We start from the raw sequence: 20,128 nt of genomic DNA, 5'->3' as shown, positions 1-20,128 counted from the left end.
GCGGTAGCGGCAGTTGTGTGGCAACATCGCGCAGGCCAGTCCATTCTATTGGTCGCCACCAACTGCACTCTCTGGTGGTTCCTTGTATAGGCTTGCCAGATTGATAGCCTTTCCAAAGATCACCTCGCACTGACTTGTGGTTCTTCCGTATATCGCATTCGAAAACCTGTGCTAAGCATCATCGGTTATGTCTAGACAATACTTGCAATTTGGGGACATTTCTAGTACTTATAGGCTAGGAAGTGACTAGTGAGTAATGAACAGTGGAGAGAAGTATGAAGCAGGTCATGCTCATCGGCGGCTAAGACAGTAATTTTTCACCTCACTTAGCTGTTAGATCATTTTATATTAGCTACTCTAATTTCCATGTAGCTCTTAAGCTCTAATACAAAAGATACAGACAGCAATATCTTAATATGTTTGCCAACCAAAGTAACAGACCATTAATACAGTAATATTTAATGCAAGGAAAGTTACTCATAGTGCAAGAGTGACAATTAAAATGTTCCTTTTCAATCGGATATATTATATTGCAGTTCATGCAATAAAAATGAACCTTTTCCACCACATCCTGTGTAAGACATTAGTTTCCTTATTTATCTTATGGTCAGTAAATAGAAAATACTTATATGTCCCCTTTATTAGGGTACACTTTATTAGATTTACTATACATATTATATGTAATGTTTGGAACTTGATCAACACATCTGGTGTTTCACAAAAATCTACCCTTCCTTTATACAAAAAGATATAACAACACACCAGTCATACTTTCTTCAGATATAATTTATTACAATTACAATTATTTTTCATCGTTAAGCAACATTGTGTATCTTTACAGTAATTTCTGCTTCAGTGTCAGTGTTTCTAATATGTTTTATATCCATATCAAACTAAACAATGCAACAAGCTATACTCTACCCATACACCGCACAGCACTTTTGGAGGAGAAACCAACCTACATTGGGCGAAAGCTATGGAACCATCTACCACAACCATTAAGAGAGCTTCAGGGTAACGCTTTTAAAAAAGCACTCCATGACTTGCTTGTTAGACAGCCTTTCTACACAGTTGACGAATTCTTGAACCAAGACTGGAGGCCTCAACTGGAACTCACCAATCGCTCTCAAATGTGATGCATCATCGGACTCAAAAATTATTTTTCCAAAACAAGTTTATTTAATTTCTGACTCTATTACTGTTCTTGATGAATATGCTAATAAAGAAGTTTGTCTATTGTCTATTGTCTAAAAGGATAACAGTTTGGTAGACCTTTGCCATTGTTACAAAAATCTTATAAATCACAAATCGTCTATATAAATTAAACACTCAAAAATAAAATGTTAATAAATTTGATTAATCAACATTAATTAAAACTGTAATTTTACTTAACCCTGCATCATTAGTCACACTCGATTTGTAACATTGCCTATTGTGCACGACCTTGAAGACCATACTTAATTAATACATGGAAAACACAAACAAAAAGTAATAATTGTTGCATGTAAAACATGTAAAGTCAAATTACAAAGTGTCTGAAAGTGCTGTTTTCTAATATGTTTCATACTAGAATATGAAAAGACAAAAAAACTATTTTTCTATATGAATCTTAAAATAATTGATAACAATTTAAAACTTGAATTTTAGTTAAGCATAGTAAAAACATAATTTTAATTAACTATTGACTTAATAAAAATATAATTTCAGTTGAATTATACTTCATTAATTGCAAACTTAGTTTAACATGCTCAATATTCAAAATAATAACATTAATATAAAATTTAAAAATAATATGCCTCACAGAAACTTACATAAAGCAAACAAAACTTAATGAATCGTCCATCAGCTTGATGAATTGAATAAAATACTATTTTTAAAGATTGTAGTGCGAAAGAGTATTCTAAAAGACAGCTGGGCAGAAGGATAATGGATATTCACAATCTTACAAAATTGCTTGAATATTTCTAATTTCATGGAATCAGAGACTGTGTTAGAAGGTTAATTAATTTACATTTTCAGTTACAGTTTCAGTTTTAACCTGTTGAATATTGCAGGAGGCATTCAATGTCATCACTCGCTATGAGCTGCCTGTTGACAGAGAGGATTTAGAATTGGTATGTTATTTGTCAATTTTACTTTTAATGATCTTTGTATCTATTGTTCTCTAGCATTCTTTATTCATTTCAACCTTATTTTCAGTTGCATTTGATAAACAAATATTTTGTCCTTTCTATCTATACAATCTCAACAGTGAAGAAATTATTTTTTCTGTAAAAAATTGTTTACTAGTTTTTCTTTTAATGTTGGGTTTCTAATACCAAATAAATGCTTTTTGAAAACAAGTGTGTATGTACTGAATTTTCTCAAATCTGCCATATATAGTCTGATAAAACCAAATCAAGTTTGATTTTATGGTTTTATACCAATAACAACCATTTTTTTTGTCAACAATGAAAATTTTAAAAAATTGCTTCAACGAATTTTATAATATTTTAAAACTTTTTAGTCCATCAGGTGCATATCAAAATGAAGCAAACTGAATCTCTCAAAAATTCTAATTCAACAGTTTTGAAGTATTTAGTTTAAATTTATTAAAACCATGCTATATATGATCCATTTAAATATTTTAAATTGTAACAACATTTGTACGGTATGTGAGTCTAAATTACTGATATTTATGAATAACGTTTTTATTTTATTTTTATGACTAAAACTACAATTAATTATGAATTTTACAAACAAATATAGTTTAGATTAAAGAAATCATTTTTCTCATCAGAAAAATACAATTTTAATTAACTTTTTATGTTTTATGACATAATATTTAATTAACAAAATTGGGCAAAGAGTATTTTCTTAAGCCTTATCAATTTGATAACAGATTTTAGGTCAAATTTATCAATACTATCTAAGAAATGTTTCCACTGTTATAATAATTTTATTTTCATAAATTATGATATATACTTTGAAATGTTGTTGGTAAAAACCACTAAATTTGAAAAGATATCATTCATAAGTGATACAGTTTTTAATATATATACATAAAATTTATATATATATATATATATATATATATATATATATATAAAATGAATGATATTTTTTCAAAATTAATAACCAATACTGTAAATTAATAACCAGTTTTTAATTTTTTCTATTTTTGAAAAGTGGTGAGATGAACCTACATTTGTTACTGTAGATATGACTTTTTTTTAATTAACAAAAAACATATAATTTTTCTACTAAATATGCCCAAAATATACAAAAAGTTAGCATAGTATAGCCTACAACAAAGCTATTACAAGCTATAAACCACCATAATAAACCATATCTATGATATATCACCAACTTTTAAAATGGCTAGATAGAAAAATATTTCTGACAGGTTTTATGACATCACTGTTGCCAAAACAGCAAAACAAATTTCACCATTGAAGTTAGAAATTCTTTTTGTTTAAAATGGTATAAAAATAGTGGTGGTAGTTTTGATTTATGTACTATATGAACTGTCAAAACATGTGAGTGTCAGTTCAACATTACAATATCGATTGCCACTCATTAATCGATTCAAATTGTCATTATAATGTCATTTGCCAATTCTCAAAATTGTTGTTCAAAATCTTATGAACAAAAATAGGAAAAAGCAATATTAGAGATAAGTAAAATTATAATTTGAACACTTGGTTCAATTGATTAAGTATTCTCTTCAAAGATCTCTCGCAAACTATAAAAATTCTTCTGGCCAGGTGACTAACAATTCTGTTTTAAAAATTGCAATGTGAAAATGTTATCTCATTTGGCAGAGTTTAAAAGTTATGTACTAAAAGAGAGTTCTTGAAAATATATATAACAAATTCTGAGACTGACTATCTGTTGTCTATTTTGTATATGAACATGTGATCGAGAGGTATCAACAACACCAAAACGTGTATGGATACATATTAATCATATATTCAAATTGAGACTTCCATAACTCTTTCATCAAAAATATGGAATTAACAGTGTTTAATATTTAATATTGTTCTTATGGTACAAAACTTAAAATTGTTTTACTTCGGCTGGCTCTTAAGGTAAACAAATGTAGCATTCCATTAATAAGTAGTAAACTTGTGACTTCTAATTAAGACTCTCATATTTTTTGTAGAAAACAAAAGTAAATTTTTAAGTATTTATTTAATTTGTGATATTTTAAAATTATCCTTCTAAAAACATGTTTTTATTAAAATTTATTTGTGCTTAATTTTATGTAAGTTTCGAATTATTAAACCTTGTAATATTTGTTAATTCCTTATCCGTATAATGATAATAGAATTAGTTTCTTAATGGTTTGGTGACATACAGGTGGATAACTTGCGCTACTCATGGCAGCGGCTTCTAGGTCAAGCCATGGATGTGAACGTGTTGTTGCTAACAATGCAACCTCACTTTGAGGAGGACTTGCGGCGGAACCTGGACCGGTTCAGGCAGGATAACATCGAGTATTGTCATGAGTACAGGACCAGCGGACCCATGATGCCAGGACTCACTCCTCGTGAGGCTTCAGACAGGCTCATACTCTTCCAGGTTATATTCAATATTGAATGAATTAGTGAATGATCAATAAAATCAATATTGACAAGTATCTTAAACACAATATTACAAGTTCTATCCCACATATGGATGGGCTACCCATTGACCTTTTGATCCAAAAATCAATAGGGTTCTTTCTTGGATCAAGAGGAACCTACTTTCCAAGTTGCAAGGCTCTAGGACCTCTCTATCAAGAGCTATCGTACAGAAGGACAGATAGGCAGTTACAATTGTAAGAAGGACCTGTTGGGTCCTTAATAATAGTAGAGTATTCTACTAACATGTGGGTCTTCATATCTCTGATTGGTTAATAAAGTAAAAGTAAAGTAAAGAATGTCTTATTTTACCAGGCGAAGTTAGGGCTAAGAAGCCCTCTCTAACACTTAACCTGGGGACCAACGGCTTAAAGGTGACTTCCGAACCACCACCAATGGCCGGGCAGGCGGGCCGCTTGCAAGGACAGGATCGCTCAGCGGTCACCTGTCCAAGCAGCAGCCACGCTCGGCGTTGCTTGATCTGGTTATCTTGCGATAACCGCCGTACCCACTACACTGCGCCATTGGCAATATTTGTTAATAATGGTCCAGATTAACAAATATGGTTACAAATGGTGACGACTAAACAACTTTCATTGTTCAGGATTCCTTTCTGGCCCCTTTTAATGTTGTTAGGAACGTTCAGAAGAAGTCTTTAGTTAATAAAGATTTGGTAACCGTGCTAAAATAGATATATCTGCTTCTTGCCAAAGATTAACTGCATAAACTAGCCCAAGGCTTTGACTGGTAAGTTGCTGTGATAAAATTGAGCTGTTTTCTGAAAAGATTGATCATTCTTGTGCAGAGTTACTTAATCTCATTTTGGAATTTCGTTTAAAATCCTGACTATAAGTCAAAGATCTTATTCATTACTTTAAGCCGACATTAGTAAAAAATAAAGGACAAGTCAACCATTTTGCAGATTGATAAAAAATAAAAACAGAAGAGCCTGAATTGTTTGCTCTCCATCCATGGGTGCATAGAATCATGCTTAGAGCTCCAGAGATATTAGTGTCTGCAATATCGCAGCTATTTTCCTTCAGTCATTTAAAAAAGTTCATTCCCCTAGTAAATATGTTGAAATGGATAAAATGAAATGAAATGAAATATGCCTTTATTCAAGAGGCGGAGTTAGGGTTATTTAGCCCTCTCTACCACTCAACCTCACATAATATACAGATATATATATATATATATATATATATATATATATATATATATACATTTAATGACCTTAAAACTATAACAAATTACATTAATTATTGTTGACTATTGAATTAAGGATTTCTGGAACAACTGTAAAATTAAACATTTGTATTCCGAATATAAATCGGATAGCTTATCATTAGATTAGATATCATTGAAAGCTGGCCTTTGCTTATAAAATAGTAAGAATAATTATTATAATCTTTTAAAGATCAATACACACATTTGGTAGTAAACAGTCATGTTTTGCACATGACTTTGGTGCTGCCCGTACTTATTTCATAGGCTTCTTCAATCTAAAATTGTTATTGTGAAAGTTTTCTCTAGAAGCAGATAGGATTTAGACTAAATGATTTTTAACTTACAATAATACAGGCAATCGGCCACACACAATGTCTGTTAAATGTTCTTCATCACAGCTTTACTATCACTGTGATAGTAGAAAAACTACATTTCATTTGTTCCAATATTTACAACTGCTACTTTTTCTGAACACCTTAGAAATATCCTGTGATCTAATATAATGTAATTGCAATGTTTATAGAACCGGTTTGATGGGATGTGGCGCAAGCTTCAGACCTATCAGAGTGGGGAGGAGCTGTTTGGTCTCCCACAAACTGACTATCCAGAGTTGGCTCAGATACGCAAGGAGCTCAACTTGCTGCAGAAACTCTACAAGTTGTACAATGATGTGATAGACAGAGTCAGTGGCTACTATGATATCCCTTGGGGTGAGGTCAACATAGAGGAGATCAACAATGAACTCATGGAGTTCCAGAACCGGTGCCGTAAACTACCAAAGGGTCTCAAGGTAAGACACATCTTGGCAAGTAAGTTATTTCCCCACAGAAACCATTCAGTACTTCTCCAGTTTAACTTATTTAGGAGTATTCAAAATAATGCTGTTATGTATAAAACAACATGAAAGTACCTAAACTAAATCTTCGACCAAGAAAGATTTAAAACTGACACTGATGATTTTCCTCAATTAAAATGCCAACACGGAACAGTTTTTTATAGGTAGTGATATATTTACTTTTTCAACGATACTTATTTTGACGTTTCTATTCTACATTGATATATTAAGATCCAGTTATATGAAGTATTCTTGTCAAAAATCTATGATCAAGTAGGAGGATGGTTAAAAGGAATGAATTTGCTCTCTCAGTGTTGAAAAGTTTATGGCATTACAGCATGGCAGTTGCGACCTGAGAAGGACCCACTGTGAATAGATGATATCAGCAATTATCTCTTGAATAGATGGGTCCAGATACTTCCTTCCTTTTCAATGAGGACAGAGATCTCTCATGTCTCTACAATCCAGTTTATGCTTTCCTCTATAAAATGTAAATAGTTGCAGCTCAAAAGATACACCTGTTGTTTATTCCTTCTGACAATAAAATTGAAATTATGTTTATATGTATAATTTTCTGTGTCATTTAATAGTACAAGTTTTTGTTTATAAATATTTGACAAAATGACTTTTAGGTAAGTCTAATTTCTGCAATGTTAAACCCATTAATTGCAGTGGACAGTCACTTCTATGATCTTGGTTAATCCTAAAATCAGTACATGAATCATGTCATAATGAAAGTGTTCAAACTTACTCTGTAGCTAGATATGTATCATATTTTAACTCATTGTCTATGGTGGACACAACTTATTACTGTATTAGCTGTCCTAAATTTCGGTACATGACTTGTGTCATAGTGAAGGTGTTCTGAGAAGTATTACTGAGTTGAGGTTGAGAGTAAGGAAAATAAAAATATGTCTTGGTATACTTTGAACTATTATTTAATAAATCTGTATAAATCTAAAATTATATAATTCTGCCTCTGATCAGAGTAGGGGTAAAGGTGATGAAAAGGTACCATTGCTATTTAATTATATTCTTCAATCCATTTTAGTATATGTCTATCTGGAGTGCTCTCTCTTTTTTCATTTATAGGTTTCCTAAGACTTGATTATGTGAAAGAATAAAATGATGTAAGACCAAAAAAAAAAAAACAAACATAAATCTATTATATTGTATGTTTTAGGAATGGCCAGCATTCCATGCTTTGAAGCGCACAATAGATGACTTCAATGACATGTGTCCATTGTTGGAACTGATGGCCAACAAGGCAATGAAACCTCGGCATTGGCAGCGCATCATGGAGGTCACAAACTACAACTTCGAGTTAGACAGTGAGGGATTCTGCCTCAAGAATATCCTTGAAGCACCTCTCCTCAAGTGCAAGGAGGATATTGAGGTAGGTTGATGAATGCTTATCTCTCGTGCAAGTACAGTGTTAAATACATATAGGTCAGATTTAACAATAATATATGGCTTGCAGGACATATGTATATCAGCGATGAAAGAGAAAGACATTGAAGCCAAGTTGAGGCAGGTGACTAATGAGTGGTCAGTCCATGAGTTGACCTTCATGTCCTTCAACAACCGTGGAGAATTGTTGCTGAGAGGAGATACAACAGCTGAGACTATTGGCCAGCTGGAAGACAGCCTCATGGTGCTTGGATCTCTACTTTCCAACCGGTCAGTTCAAATCTTCTGAGCAGAAAATATTAACATTTTCTATACACATACAATGACTACATAACTATCTGAAACAGTATTATACAGGGTTATCATAAAAGAATGGTGTGGATTCGAACATGGTTTAAAGAAAATCTGAATTACTTACAGTTAATGTTGTTTATTCATCTAATTTTTTATCTCAAACAGTTTTTTTACATAATTAATACATTTCAATATGTGCGTCCTTAGTCCCTCAACAAATATCCAAACAATACTTAATTTCTCTCCAAACATTCATTAACATTTCTTCGGTCATGGTTGTCATTGCTTCATTAATCTTGTGGTTCAGGTCGAGAATATTTTGTGAATAAACAATGCTTTTGATGTATCAAGAAAAATCACAAGGTGTCAGGTCTGAACTCCTTGGAGGCTACAGCACAGGTCCTTGCCGGCCTATCCACCAATCTCCGAATCTTTCATTCAAGCGTCCGTGACCAATGCACTGAAGTGTGAGGAAGCACCATCTTATTGGAAATGAAGTTGATGAATGTTTCCGAGTTCATCTAGATGAGGAAAGCAATAATTAGTTAACATTTAAAGACACACAACTGCATTAATTGTTTTTTCAGCAAAGCAGAAAGGCCCTATTACACGATTTTTCATCACACCATACCAAACATTAAATTTAGGCGAATCACGTTGTTTCCTAACAGTTATATGTAGGTTTCTAGAGCCCCCATATTCGTGAATTGTGTCTGTTAACACATCCATTCATATGGAAAGTAGCTTCATCTGTAAAAATTATATCATATAAAAATGATTCGTTTTAACTTATTCTGTCTAACATTTCAACAGCAAAATTGTAATGGTTTACACAATCATTGGGTTTCAATTCCTGCAGTATCTGGATTTTATAAGCGTGTAATTTGAGTTTTTATATAAAACTTTGTGAACTGTTGTTTTTGGAATACCTAATTCAATGCTTTGATAAGGGATGGACTTCCCAGGACTTCTAATTGCCAAATTATAATTAGTTCAACCATACCGTCTGGTAGACCTGGTCTGCCAGTTGATTTCTGTTTCTTAACTGATCCAATTTCTTCGAATTGTTTAAACCAACGTGCTATGTTATTTTTGTACGGTGTATCTCTTCCTTCCAAATTCACATCGGAATGCATGTGAAATAAAATTATGGATTTAAATTCAGCCAACAATAAAACCCACTTTGCTTTATCTTTATCCGATAACATAGTAACACACTAAATTCACCGCAACATCAATACAAGAACTGATCTAGAGGTTAGAACAGCTTATAAACAAACTTTTGGGTTGGAGGTTTTTAGAGATACCAATATGACATCTAGAAATTTCCCTACTATCTTCCTACGAATTACTGAAACTGCACCATTCTTTTATGATAACCCTGTATATAATTTTCATTTAATTAAAACAAATATTCTTTTACTATTTTAGGTCTTGTGTGGTTCTTGTGCCCTTACTCCTATAAACACGTAAAGGAGTGACGTTCCACAACTTAGTTACTTTCCTAAGAGTTAATAATTTAATTTTTGAGAAATAATGTGTAAAGACATCTTGACACTTATTAAAAAAAATACTTTATGAAATTAATGCTGTATTCTCAGGTACAATGCTCCATTCCGCAAACAGATCCAGCAGTGGATGTTTGATCTTGGCAACACAAACGAGATACTTGAAAGGTGGCTGTTGGTGCAGAACATGTGGGTCTATCTGGAAGCAGTGTTTGTGGGAGGTGACATTGCTAAACAACTTCCTAAAGAAGCCAAAAGGTAAATTGTTTACTTTAAAATGTTGCCTTTTAATTTGACTAATAACAGGTTATGATCCATTTGTTTAAAGTTTTTTTTATAATTGAGTGAGGGAGGATTTGTTGAAGGTAACAGGATTTTTCAATAACAGAAGTTAGAAATCACAACAAACATGTTCTGTGTTAACTCCATATAGTTACAGTTAAGATGATTTGCTTGAACTAGAAAATATTGATATTCTCTTCTTGTCAACAGATTCAGCAAGATTGACAAGTCCTGGCAGAAGATCATGCAACGTGCCCATGAGACTCCTGGAGTAGTGTCCTGTTGTGTGGGTGATGACATGCTGAAACAGCTGTTACCTCATTTGCAAGAACAGCTGGAGCTGTGTCAAAAGTCTCTCAGCGGGTTAGATGTTGACATTTGTACCTTTTGTATTTTTGTTATCTTTAAGAAGATTTAAATCTACCTTACTGATTTAATTTTGATTTCATACAAATGACATCTGTGTTTACAGGTATTTGGAGAAGAAGAGGATGATGTTCCCAAGATTTTTCTTCGTCTCAGATCCTGCCCTTTTGGAGATCCTGGGCCAGGCCTCTGACTCCCACACCATCCAGAATCATCTGCTCTCAATATTTGACAATACCAGGTCTGTAAAGTTCCATGACATTGAGTACAACAAGATGACTGCCATCATTTCCTCCGAGGGAGAATCCATTCAGGTAGAATATTTTGTTTACTTTAAACTGTGTGCTACAATAAATCTGTTGTTTGGCATGCTAATATTGTAGAGATGAAGAAGAATTTATTGAGTTTTCAAAGGGAAAATATGCAAATTAATAAACAAAAGTATACAGTATTACTTTGAATCAGAAGTTTAAGGAACGATTTTGGATAGAGTGATTCAATGTTATGCGTAATAAACCTGGTAATAATCAAAGCAATTCAAATGGTACAGATAAATTCTTTAGCTGTTCTGGTATGATATCCAAAAAGACCTTCTTCATTTATTTTCTATGTTAAATAAGGTTAAAAGAAGTCTGATACAGTAGAACCTCGGTTTAACCGAGGTAATTGGGACCGAGGGTACCTCGGATACGGCGAACCTCGGATAACACGGAACGTAACCTAAAAAATCGTTTACCGGGGCTAAAAATAGCTCAAGATATACTAAAACATGAACAAAAGTTATTAACTGAACTGTTGTTTAGTTTATTAGTACAAGAAATGTTATTTAGTACGCAATAAAAACGTGAGAGGAAACGGTAACACTCACAATACTAAACACTGTTTTAATATAACACTCAATTTATTGCACAAACTGAATACGTATGATATAGGCTACACAATGTACAGAAGTTTAGTTTACAGTACAGTATTCCTGTTTACAAAATTAAATCAAAGAAATGAAAATTAATTTACTGTACATTGTACAAAAATAAACAAAGTAAGCTAATCTTTTTTCCCAAAGAAATCAGTTATTGTTTTTTGACTTAGATTAGAGGATCTTAGGCTAGCCCGCCCTGTTGCGCCAGCGTCGCAGCCAAACTAAATCGTTTGTTGTTGCGGTTTCTTGTTGTTCAATGTATGCCAGTGCTCCCTCGATCGTTCTTAGACCTTTCTGTATGTGATATTTTCTCAGTCGCCCCATCAGGTTCATCGCTGTAAAAAAAAACTTTTGTTTTACGTAACCGTAACGCAATCAAAAGGCAGCAGTTGGAATTGGTATGAAATTAGTTTTGGATTGATGAATGGGCAACATTTAACTAAAGTGTAACAAATATACTGTAGTTGTGTTAAAAAAAAAATTGATGTTGGATTATGTTTTTATGTTAAAATTTTGCATAAATAAAAAATCAAAAACTTACTTGTCATCATCTTCTGGTTGGTTGAGCATCTGGATAATCACGTCATCAGTTAGGGCCTGATCCTCATCTCCATTGATCCATTCACTGATGTCCTCTGCACTGATGGGCTCAGCCACTGGAAGGTGGTTACAAAGATTCACAAGCTCTTCATTTTCAGGAGGACATGCTCTTGGCTGGTTTTCAGGAGCAGCTGTCTCTTGGCGGCTTGCCTTTTCAATTCCGAAAAGTTTGCGCCATGACCTTCTTATAGTGTCCTCCCTAACGTTATCCCAAGCTTCTGACACCCAGTAGACAACATCTTTCATTGTGATTAACTTGAGAGCAATCAGTGACACCCAGCCCGTCCTCCTAGCTTCTCCAGTAGATTTCTAAGCAGCCTCTTTTTTGTAGTTTCGCTTAAAAGTTTCTAGAACTCCCTGGTCTAGAGGCTGGATGAGGGCAGTAACGTTTTGGAGGCAAAAATAAGGCTTCTAATGCCATCGCTGACTAGCTCATCAGCATCTGGATGGGACGAAGCGTTGTCAAGAATAAGAAGGGCCTTGCGAGGGAGTTTTTTTGTTCTCCAAGAAAGCTTCAACGACTGGAACGAATTCCTCAAAAAACCATTGTTTGAAAATCCGCGAGTCCATCCATGCGTTTTTCTGGTTTGTGTATGTGCTGGGAAATGTGTCCACATTAGTATTTTTAAAAGCACGTGGCTTTTTATACTTGCCTATTACAACTGGTTTGAGTTTCAAACTTCCTGCAGCATTGGCACATCCTAAAAACTGTAACTCGATCTTTAGATTTCTTATTACCCAGGAGCTGATGTTTCCTGCTGACTGGCTAAAGTTTTTGAGGGCAACATTCTGAAGTTAAGGCCTGTCTCATCACAGTTGAATATTTGATCGGATGTAAGACCCTCACTCAAAAATCAATTTTCTTATTTTTTCTTCAAAAACTGTCACATCAGTTTCATTACCTGAAAGTTTTTCCCCAGATATATTAAGTTGCCGCACTCCATAACGGTTCTTCCATCGCATTAACCACCCGGAACTAGCGGTAAAAGGTTCATCGCCATCGCCAAAAGATTTATGGAAATCTAGCGCTTTTGCCTGCAAAATAGGCCCACTTATTGGACTTCCCCTTGCTCTCATTTCCGAAAACCATAAGAATAAAGCCTCGGAAGTTTTTTTCATACTCACACTTTTTAAACGTTTTTCTCTTCTGAATTGCAATTGGAATTTAAGCTCTGAGCACCCCATTTTTCTAACTCAGCCCTCTTCCTCCTCCAATCTCCGACGGTAACCTCACCAACACCCAAGTCTTTAGCGACTGTTCTTATTGACTCACCATTGTCCCAGACGACGAATCGCATTTAGTTTAGTCTCTAAGGACACAACGACACGTTTGCGTTTAGCACTCATTTACACCTACTGTAACTGCACTTAAACACACAATAAAAAAACAGTGATAGACACTTGACTTGTAAAAGTAAACAAAGGACTGCCACTGAGACGAAATGGCGTCTTCGGGCAGACCGATGATGCACGAACACACATCCGAGCTGAAGCTGTACACCAGGACAGCCCACTAGATGCGCAATAAGCTACGGAGTCGAATCGGGGTGGTGGGGAGGAGAGCGAGTGGCTCAGTCGCGTCTCGGCATTGAAACAGTTCGCATTGGTCCGGCGGCGAGTGGTGTCGGGTTACAACACCTGCAGCCTGCTCTGGCGAGCGGTGTCGGGTGACAGTGCCGTATGCATTCGGCAAAGATAAGCGCTAAGCTACGCAAATATTTGGCCGAGGAAACACAACAGTTGCCAAACAATTTACTGTACAGTAGTTTTTAACGCATTGCAGGCTAGCGTGCGTATTGCGATAAAAGGAGCACCCAAACGCTCATTACTGTACGTAGTTTGTGCGTGTTTTCTTTTGCTTTTTAAATAAAAAAAATCGTCCGAGGACGGCCTCGGTTAACCCGGAGTCTCGGTTAAGCGAGGCTCGGTTAACCGAGGTTCTACTGTATGCAAATTCACATAATATTGAAAAAATGAATTAATGTATGTAATTTTAAATATTTGGTTACTCAGTTGGAGAGAGCAGTGAGAGCTGAAGGAAGTGTGGAGACGTGGTTGACTTGTCTGCTGCAGACATCTCAGCAATCCCTTCATTCTATCATCCGTAACGCTTTTACACAAATTAACGATCCCAATTTCAACTTACTCGGCTTCCTTGACAAGATGCCAGCACAGGTATGCTATCTTAGACTTTAAAATTTTCTCAAAGAATTTAGTCTGATATTAAGTATTTCATGAGCAAAGCAGAAGACATATAAATGTTTCCTGTTCAGATTGGTATCCTGGGTATCCAGATGATCTGGACAAGAGATGCAGAATCAGCCCTGATGCAGGCTCGCTCTGACAAGAAGCTGATGGCAGAGACCAATAATAAGTTCCTGGAGCTTCTAAACACTCTAATAGACCAGACAACACGGGACCTCACTAAACTGGAGCGGATCAAGTTTGAGACCCTCATCACTATCCATGTTCACCAGCGTGACATCTTCGATATCCTTGTCAGTACATAAGTAATACTACTTATTTTCCTTAGTTCCTAATTAAATTGCATGGATTGAAGAAGGTTAATCTGAAACGTATATCTCTCTTGCAATTCTTTCTGCAGCCAATAGATGAGCAATACATTCCTCAAATTGAGTACAATGGGAACTTTCTTTTAATGAATACATGGTGAAAATGTGGAGGAAATTAAACAAATTTAGCAGCAGAAGATGTCGTTTTGTGACATTTATTGAACTTGTAAAAAACTGGATCATCAGGTAATATGTCCCTAAAGTAAAGTAAAGTAAAGATGTCTTATTTTAGCAGGCAAAGTAGGGCTAAGAAGCTTTCTCTAACACAACCTGGAGATCGACAGCTTAAAGGTGACTTTCGAACCTCCACCAACAGGTGGGCTGCTTGCCAAGACAAGATCGCTTAGCGGTCAGCCATCTAAGCAGCAGCCATGTACGACATTGCTTGACCTGGTTATTTTGCAATAACTGTTGTAAAACGGGATCTGGTTCCTAGGAAGGAGAATGTGTATTTTTATTCATTCAAGATAAGTGGAAAAATTTAACTGGGTCTGCTTAGTCAGTTTTGTCAGCATTGGACAAAAACTCATTTAGTTTGAAAACAACTTTTTCATTCCTGAAAACAGATGATAGTGAGTTGGTATAAGATCTAGACAATATGAGGGATGTGGAAACATCTTCCATTTAAAAACGCCCAAGAGTTCTTAAGGGCAGTTATAGTTAGTGTTTGGTCATGCATTGTCTTGCAAAAACAAAATTTTTTAACTCTTTACTTATGCAGGCTAACTCTTCTTGTTTCCCAACTTTGACAATACCTATCAGAGTTTATTGTTGAGCCACATACAATAAAATCAACAAGTAGCATACCTTTCCAGTCCCAAATCAATGATCATTATCTTCCTTGCTGATATAATTAGCATGCATTTTCTTGGTTTACTTAAAAAATTTGTCTGCTCACACCTTAACAGTTCGGTCTCGCAGTTCACATATTTTAAACAAGTTTTTCTTCAAATAAGGTATTCAGAATTTAACTGGCATAGAATTTATATTCTAGTTTATGTACAACAACTTCATGCAACGAACTTTAAGAAATTTGATGGAAAAATACATCAAAGCTCCATTGTTGTGAATTAGAAATTTTCTGGAATCTTCTTATTGATTCTTGCTACTATTTGATAAGTCACAGTGCTGAGTATTTTACTTTGTTCTTAAGACATTGAGCACATTTGTTCATTTATTTTCAAACCAAGTGCACAATTGGCACACACTATCTTTGGTGATTATCTTATTTCCATACACTTCAAACATTGACTGAAATAACTTTTTTAGTATATAATATAATACTTTTTCTAATGTCTACTATTTGCTAAGTATGGTATATAGTATATACTTTTGAATCTGTTTCATTTTGGTCTCTTAGCTGCGAAATAGTTTTATATAAATAATTGTTGTAAAATTAGTGAAAGTATTATATTTTTAAACGTAGAAAATAATAACTGAGCAAAATAGTGAAACGATTAAATTGCAGTGTCGACTGAACGTGAAGTCAGCCAATGACTTTGAATGGCTGAAGCAGTGTCGTTTCTACTTCAAGGAGGACATGGACAAGACTTGGATTGCCATCACAGACGTCACTTTCACATACCAGAACGAGTATCTAGGTTGTACAGAGCGTCTGGTCATCACTCCACTCACTGACAGGTACATACCCTAGATCTGGCATTAAACTCAACATCAAAATGCTCAGCACCCTGCAAGACTTTTCTGAAATTATCTCCAAAAATATCATTCTTGTCATCATATACACTGGTGTTGCTTGTTGCAGAAGAAAACCATGTCTGAGCTCATTTTCACCCTTTTCATGCATTGGTCATTTTCAAGGTCAATTAAAACCAATCCAGAAACTCAGAGTACCCCCTTGGAGTCCTTAAGGACACTTGGTACAAGATGATGCTAACCATACCTAGCTCTCATGCAGGGGTGGAAAGAAATAACAAGAGAGCTTTATGTAGCCTTTAGCTAATTCTCAACAAAATGAATTGTCCAGTAAATCTCCTCTAACTGATTTGGGTCAGCAAACCTGTATATAGGAAGAGATGCTGAAAACTAAGAAAGCAGAAAAAAGGTAATGTGACAATGGCAAGCTCAGACTGGTGAAACAAAATGCACAATAGGAGTTCCTTTGAAAACTTAAGAGGCACTCTGTTGAAGTAATGAGGAATGGGGTGCCGGGAAAGAGCAATGTCTGGGTGGTGATTTGTAGCGAATGAGACACTGCTCACCACCACTCTGCTCAAAGTGTTATAACCAAAGACTTATAAACCTTCAAGCATTAATTGTGTCCCACATTTTTAAACTTTTCTTCTGATATTAGTCAGTAGGCATATTAAAATTTTTGAATTATTTATTTAATTATACTATTATTATTATAATTTAAATCAAAGGGGCAGTATACTCTCTGCTAACTTAAAAGTAGCATATGTCCTACAATTTATAATTTTTCTTGTGTCCAGTCCAACATATATTGGATGAGTAATTTATGAAACAGGTGCAATAAATGGTGCCTTTGTTTTAAAATAATGTATACATTCATGAACATATTCTAAGAAATAAAAATGAGCTATTTCCTTTAAAATACTCATTCCCTGCCTGAACAAACGAATACTTGCAGGTGCTACATCACCCTGGCCCAGGCTCTAGCTATGAGTATGGGAGGGTCGCCCTGTGGTCCTGCAGGTACGGGCAAGACAGAGACAGTCAAGGACATGGGGAAGACTCTGGCCAAGTACGTAGTCGTCTTCAATTGCTCTGACCAGATGGACTATAGAGGTCTTGGCAGGATTTACAAGGGTCAGTGTTTATTTCTGGAGCATAAAAAATAATATATTTTAAAATATTAAAATTAGTTAAATAACAAAATATTAAAAACATTAAATAATAAAACTATTAAAATAATAATAGTATAATTTTAATATGAATATTAAGATACTCATTTAATTCAATAACTTTGATATTGTTTGATCTGTCATGGCATGTTGTCTTAAGTTTCTGTTTTATCCTCCTTTTTAATTGGTCTAATAAAACCTGATCATATGTGCAGTCTATGTGAGTAGTAAAGGAATATTCTTTGAAAATATTTGTATCAATAAACTGTAAGATATAAAACGTTTGAATACTTATGTTCTAAGTTTAAAAATTTCTTCTGTAGACTTTTATAAATGAAAAAATAGAGCTTTAATTAGAATTATTTTTGAAAATAATTTGTTTTATGTAAGAAAAAAACATAAAGATTATGCAACTTTAGTTATAAATAAGAAATTATACAATTAAATTTACTCTGCACATTTTAGAAGAAGACAATGCAAGCCTTTATATTCATTCATAATTTCAAACTACTTTAACATTGAAGATATTTTTTATCAATTGGAATACTCTAGTATTACATTAAGTTGTTTTAAGGCTAATGCAAATATCATTAATGTTTTGTAGTGTTATTTTTTTTAATAAAAAAATGTTTTTAAGTTTTCATTAGACAAGAGCTGTCACTAATTATTAGATCTGTGTCCCAAACAAAAATACTACAGACTAGATTGTACAAGTTTTACTACAGCCTGCTACAGCCTCGTTTACTTCTGTCTTTTACAATTAGTGAGAAGTACAATAGTTGTTTAGTTCTAAAAATGTTTGCAAAACTAGAAATATAATTTACTGTGAAATTTTGTTTAGGCCTAGCACAGTCTGGATCATGGGGCTGTTTTGACGAGTTCAACCGTATAGAGTTGCCAGTGCTGTCAGTGGCGGCCCAGCAGGTTGCGGTGGTCTTGGCAGCCAAGAAAGAGAAGAAAAAGACCTTTGTGTTTACTGATGGTGATGCCATTGACATGTGCCCTGAATTTGGCATCTTCATTACCATGGTGAGTTCAATGTTGTACTACAACAACACAAGTCTGATGATACAATGTTATCTTTTATTGATGGTAGTATTGGTAAGCAAATAATAGAAGAACACATTGTGTTCACTCATTGTGATACCATTGCATGTGACCTGAGTTCGGCATATTTAAATTTTAAATGATTTATTTGCACATAACAACCTCCAGGTATTAGTTCAAGACGTATTTCAAAACGGTTCAGGGTTACACAAAGTAAAGAATGGCTAACACTCAACTAAAACAAGCTTTATCCCAACTATAAACAAAAAATTTAGCATTTACATCCAAGAGGCAATGCCCATCCCTTTGAGTTACTTTGCTTAACCCTGAACCATTTAGAAATACATCTTGTACTAATACTTGGACTATGTTCAAAAGCAGCAGCAATCCTCTACAATAACATCATGTTGGCATATTGGAACTTTGTGTACTAGGAAGTGATCCTGTTTCCCATAACACAAGAAATTTAGCACTAATTGTTCTAGCATTTTGAATTCTGCAGTAAGGGTAATGTCTGTATTCTTGAACAGGGGCCTTAGCACTGCCTTCACATACACCATAAATAAACATCATATCAGTGTATTATTTACTTGTAAATAAGTGTGGTATTACTACTCCAGTAATTTAATAATTAACACAAAATATAATTCTGTGTTTTTAAATCAAATTAAATTAAGCCACACAGTATATCAGCAGCACCTGAATGCACTGCTAAAATCAATCTACTCTATGAAATAATTATTCATTTAAGAATTGAAATTTACAATTTCTTAGTAGAAACTTAATTTGTTAGTGAAACTGAAACTGAATTAATGGTGAGGGATGAGCCTGTAATGAAAATATTTAATGTGTGCATTCCCTTGTCCTTTAAATTATTGACTTATTCAAATTATTGAATCATAATAAAAAATATTGTAGGAATAATGTAAGGAGAATGAAATTGCCTTCTTATTTATAAAATAATTTATGCGTTATCATGTACTTTCGTTGATCATTCAGGTGAAACCTGACAAACATATTTTAGATAACCATTTATAAATACTATCTTGACTGAACTTTCTTGTTATGATTTTGATTATAATATTGTAAAATATTCTAAATAATGTACAATAAAATTAAAACTATTACTAGAACTACAAACTATACACATCATTATATACTTTTAAAATAAGTAATAGAATAGAATAGAATAGAATAGAATATTCTTTATTGCACATATTCTTGGAGAACAGGGCAAAAGTCATGTTTATGTTACAATTGGTGTATGAGTTAGTGTTTGTCAAAAATTGTGTGTTCTACATTGAACAAATTCTTGGATTGTGTAAATTGGTCGCTCCAGTAGCCAGTTTCTCAAGGAGGCTTTGAAGTTCTTTTCTGGCAGTCTTCTTAGGAATTCAGGTAGAATGTTGAAGAACATTGCTCCTCGATAAGAAGGTTTCCTCTCAAATAAGCTGAGATGATGTTGATTTAGGAGAAAGTTGCTCCTGTGTCTGGTGTTATAGGAGTGTCCGTCTCCAGTCCTTGCTTGTCCTGATTTGATTGTATAGAGGATTGTCTCTTGGATGTAGAGTCCTACTACAGTCAGAATTCTCAGTTCTTTGAAGGCTGTTCGGCATGTGTCAAGTGGTCCTAGTCCTT

General features: G+C 34.3%; 1 protein-coding gene across 1 annotated transcript in view; it reads left to right on the top strand.

The window, feature by feature from the left end:
* Positions 1-20,128, top strand: part of LOC124375223 (dynein axonemal heavy chain 5-like) — a 153,501-nt gene that overhangs the window by 20,248 nt on the left and 113,125 nt on the right. The window contains 13 exon segments of the mRNA XM_046833360.1: positions 2,055-2,114; positions 4,342-4,563; positions 6,355-6,621; positions 7,850-8,062; positions 8,147-8,346; positions 9,972-10,136; positions 10,371-10,523; positions 10,633-10,840; positions 14,059-14,220; positions 14,319-14,543; positions 16,087-16,259; positions 17,230-17,408; positions 18,285-18,472. Of these exon segments, the coding sequence (XP_046689316.1) occupies positions 2,055-2,114; positions 4,342-4,563; positions 6,355-6,621; positions 7,850-8,062; positions 8,147-8,346; positions 9,972-10,136; positions 10,371-10,523; positions 10,633-10,840; positions 14,059-14,220; positions 14,319-14,543; positions 16,087-16,259; positions 17,230-17,408; positions 18,285-18,472 (2,415 nt within the window).

This window comes from Homalodisca vitripennis, chromosome 1 (assembly GCF_021130785.1).
Source record: "Homalodisca vitripennis isolate AUS2020 chromosome 1, UT_GWSS_2.1, whole genome shotgun sequence".
NCBI lineage: Eukaryota > Metazoa > Arthropoda > Insecta > Hemiptera > Cicadellidae > Homalodisca > Homalodisca vitripennis.
Note: the sequence above shows the minus strand (reverse complement) of the source record. Positions and strands in the feature narration are given on the sequence as shown.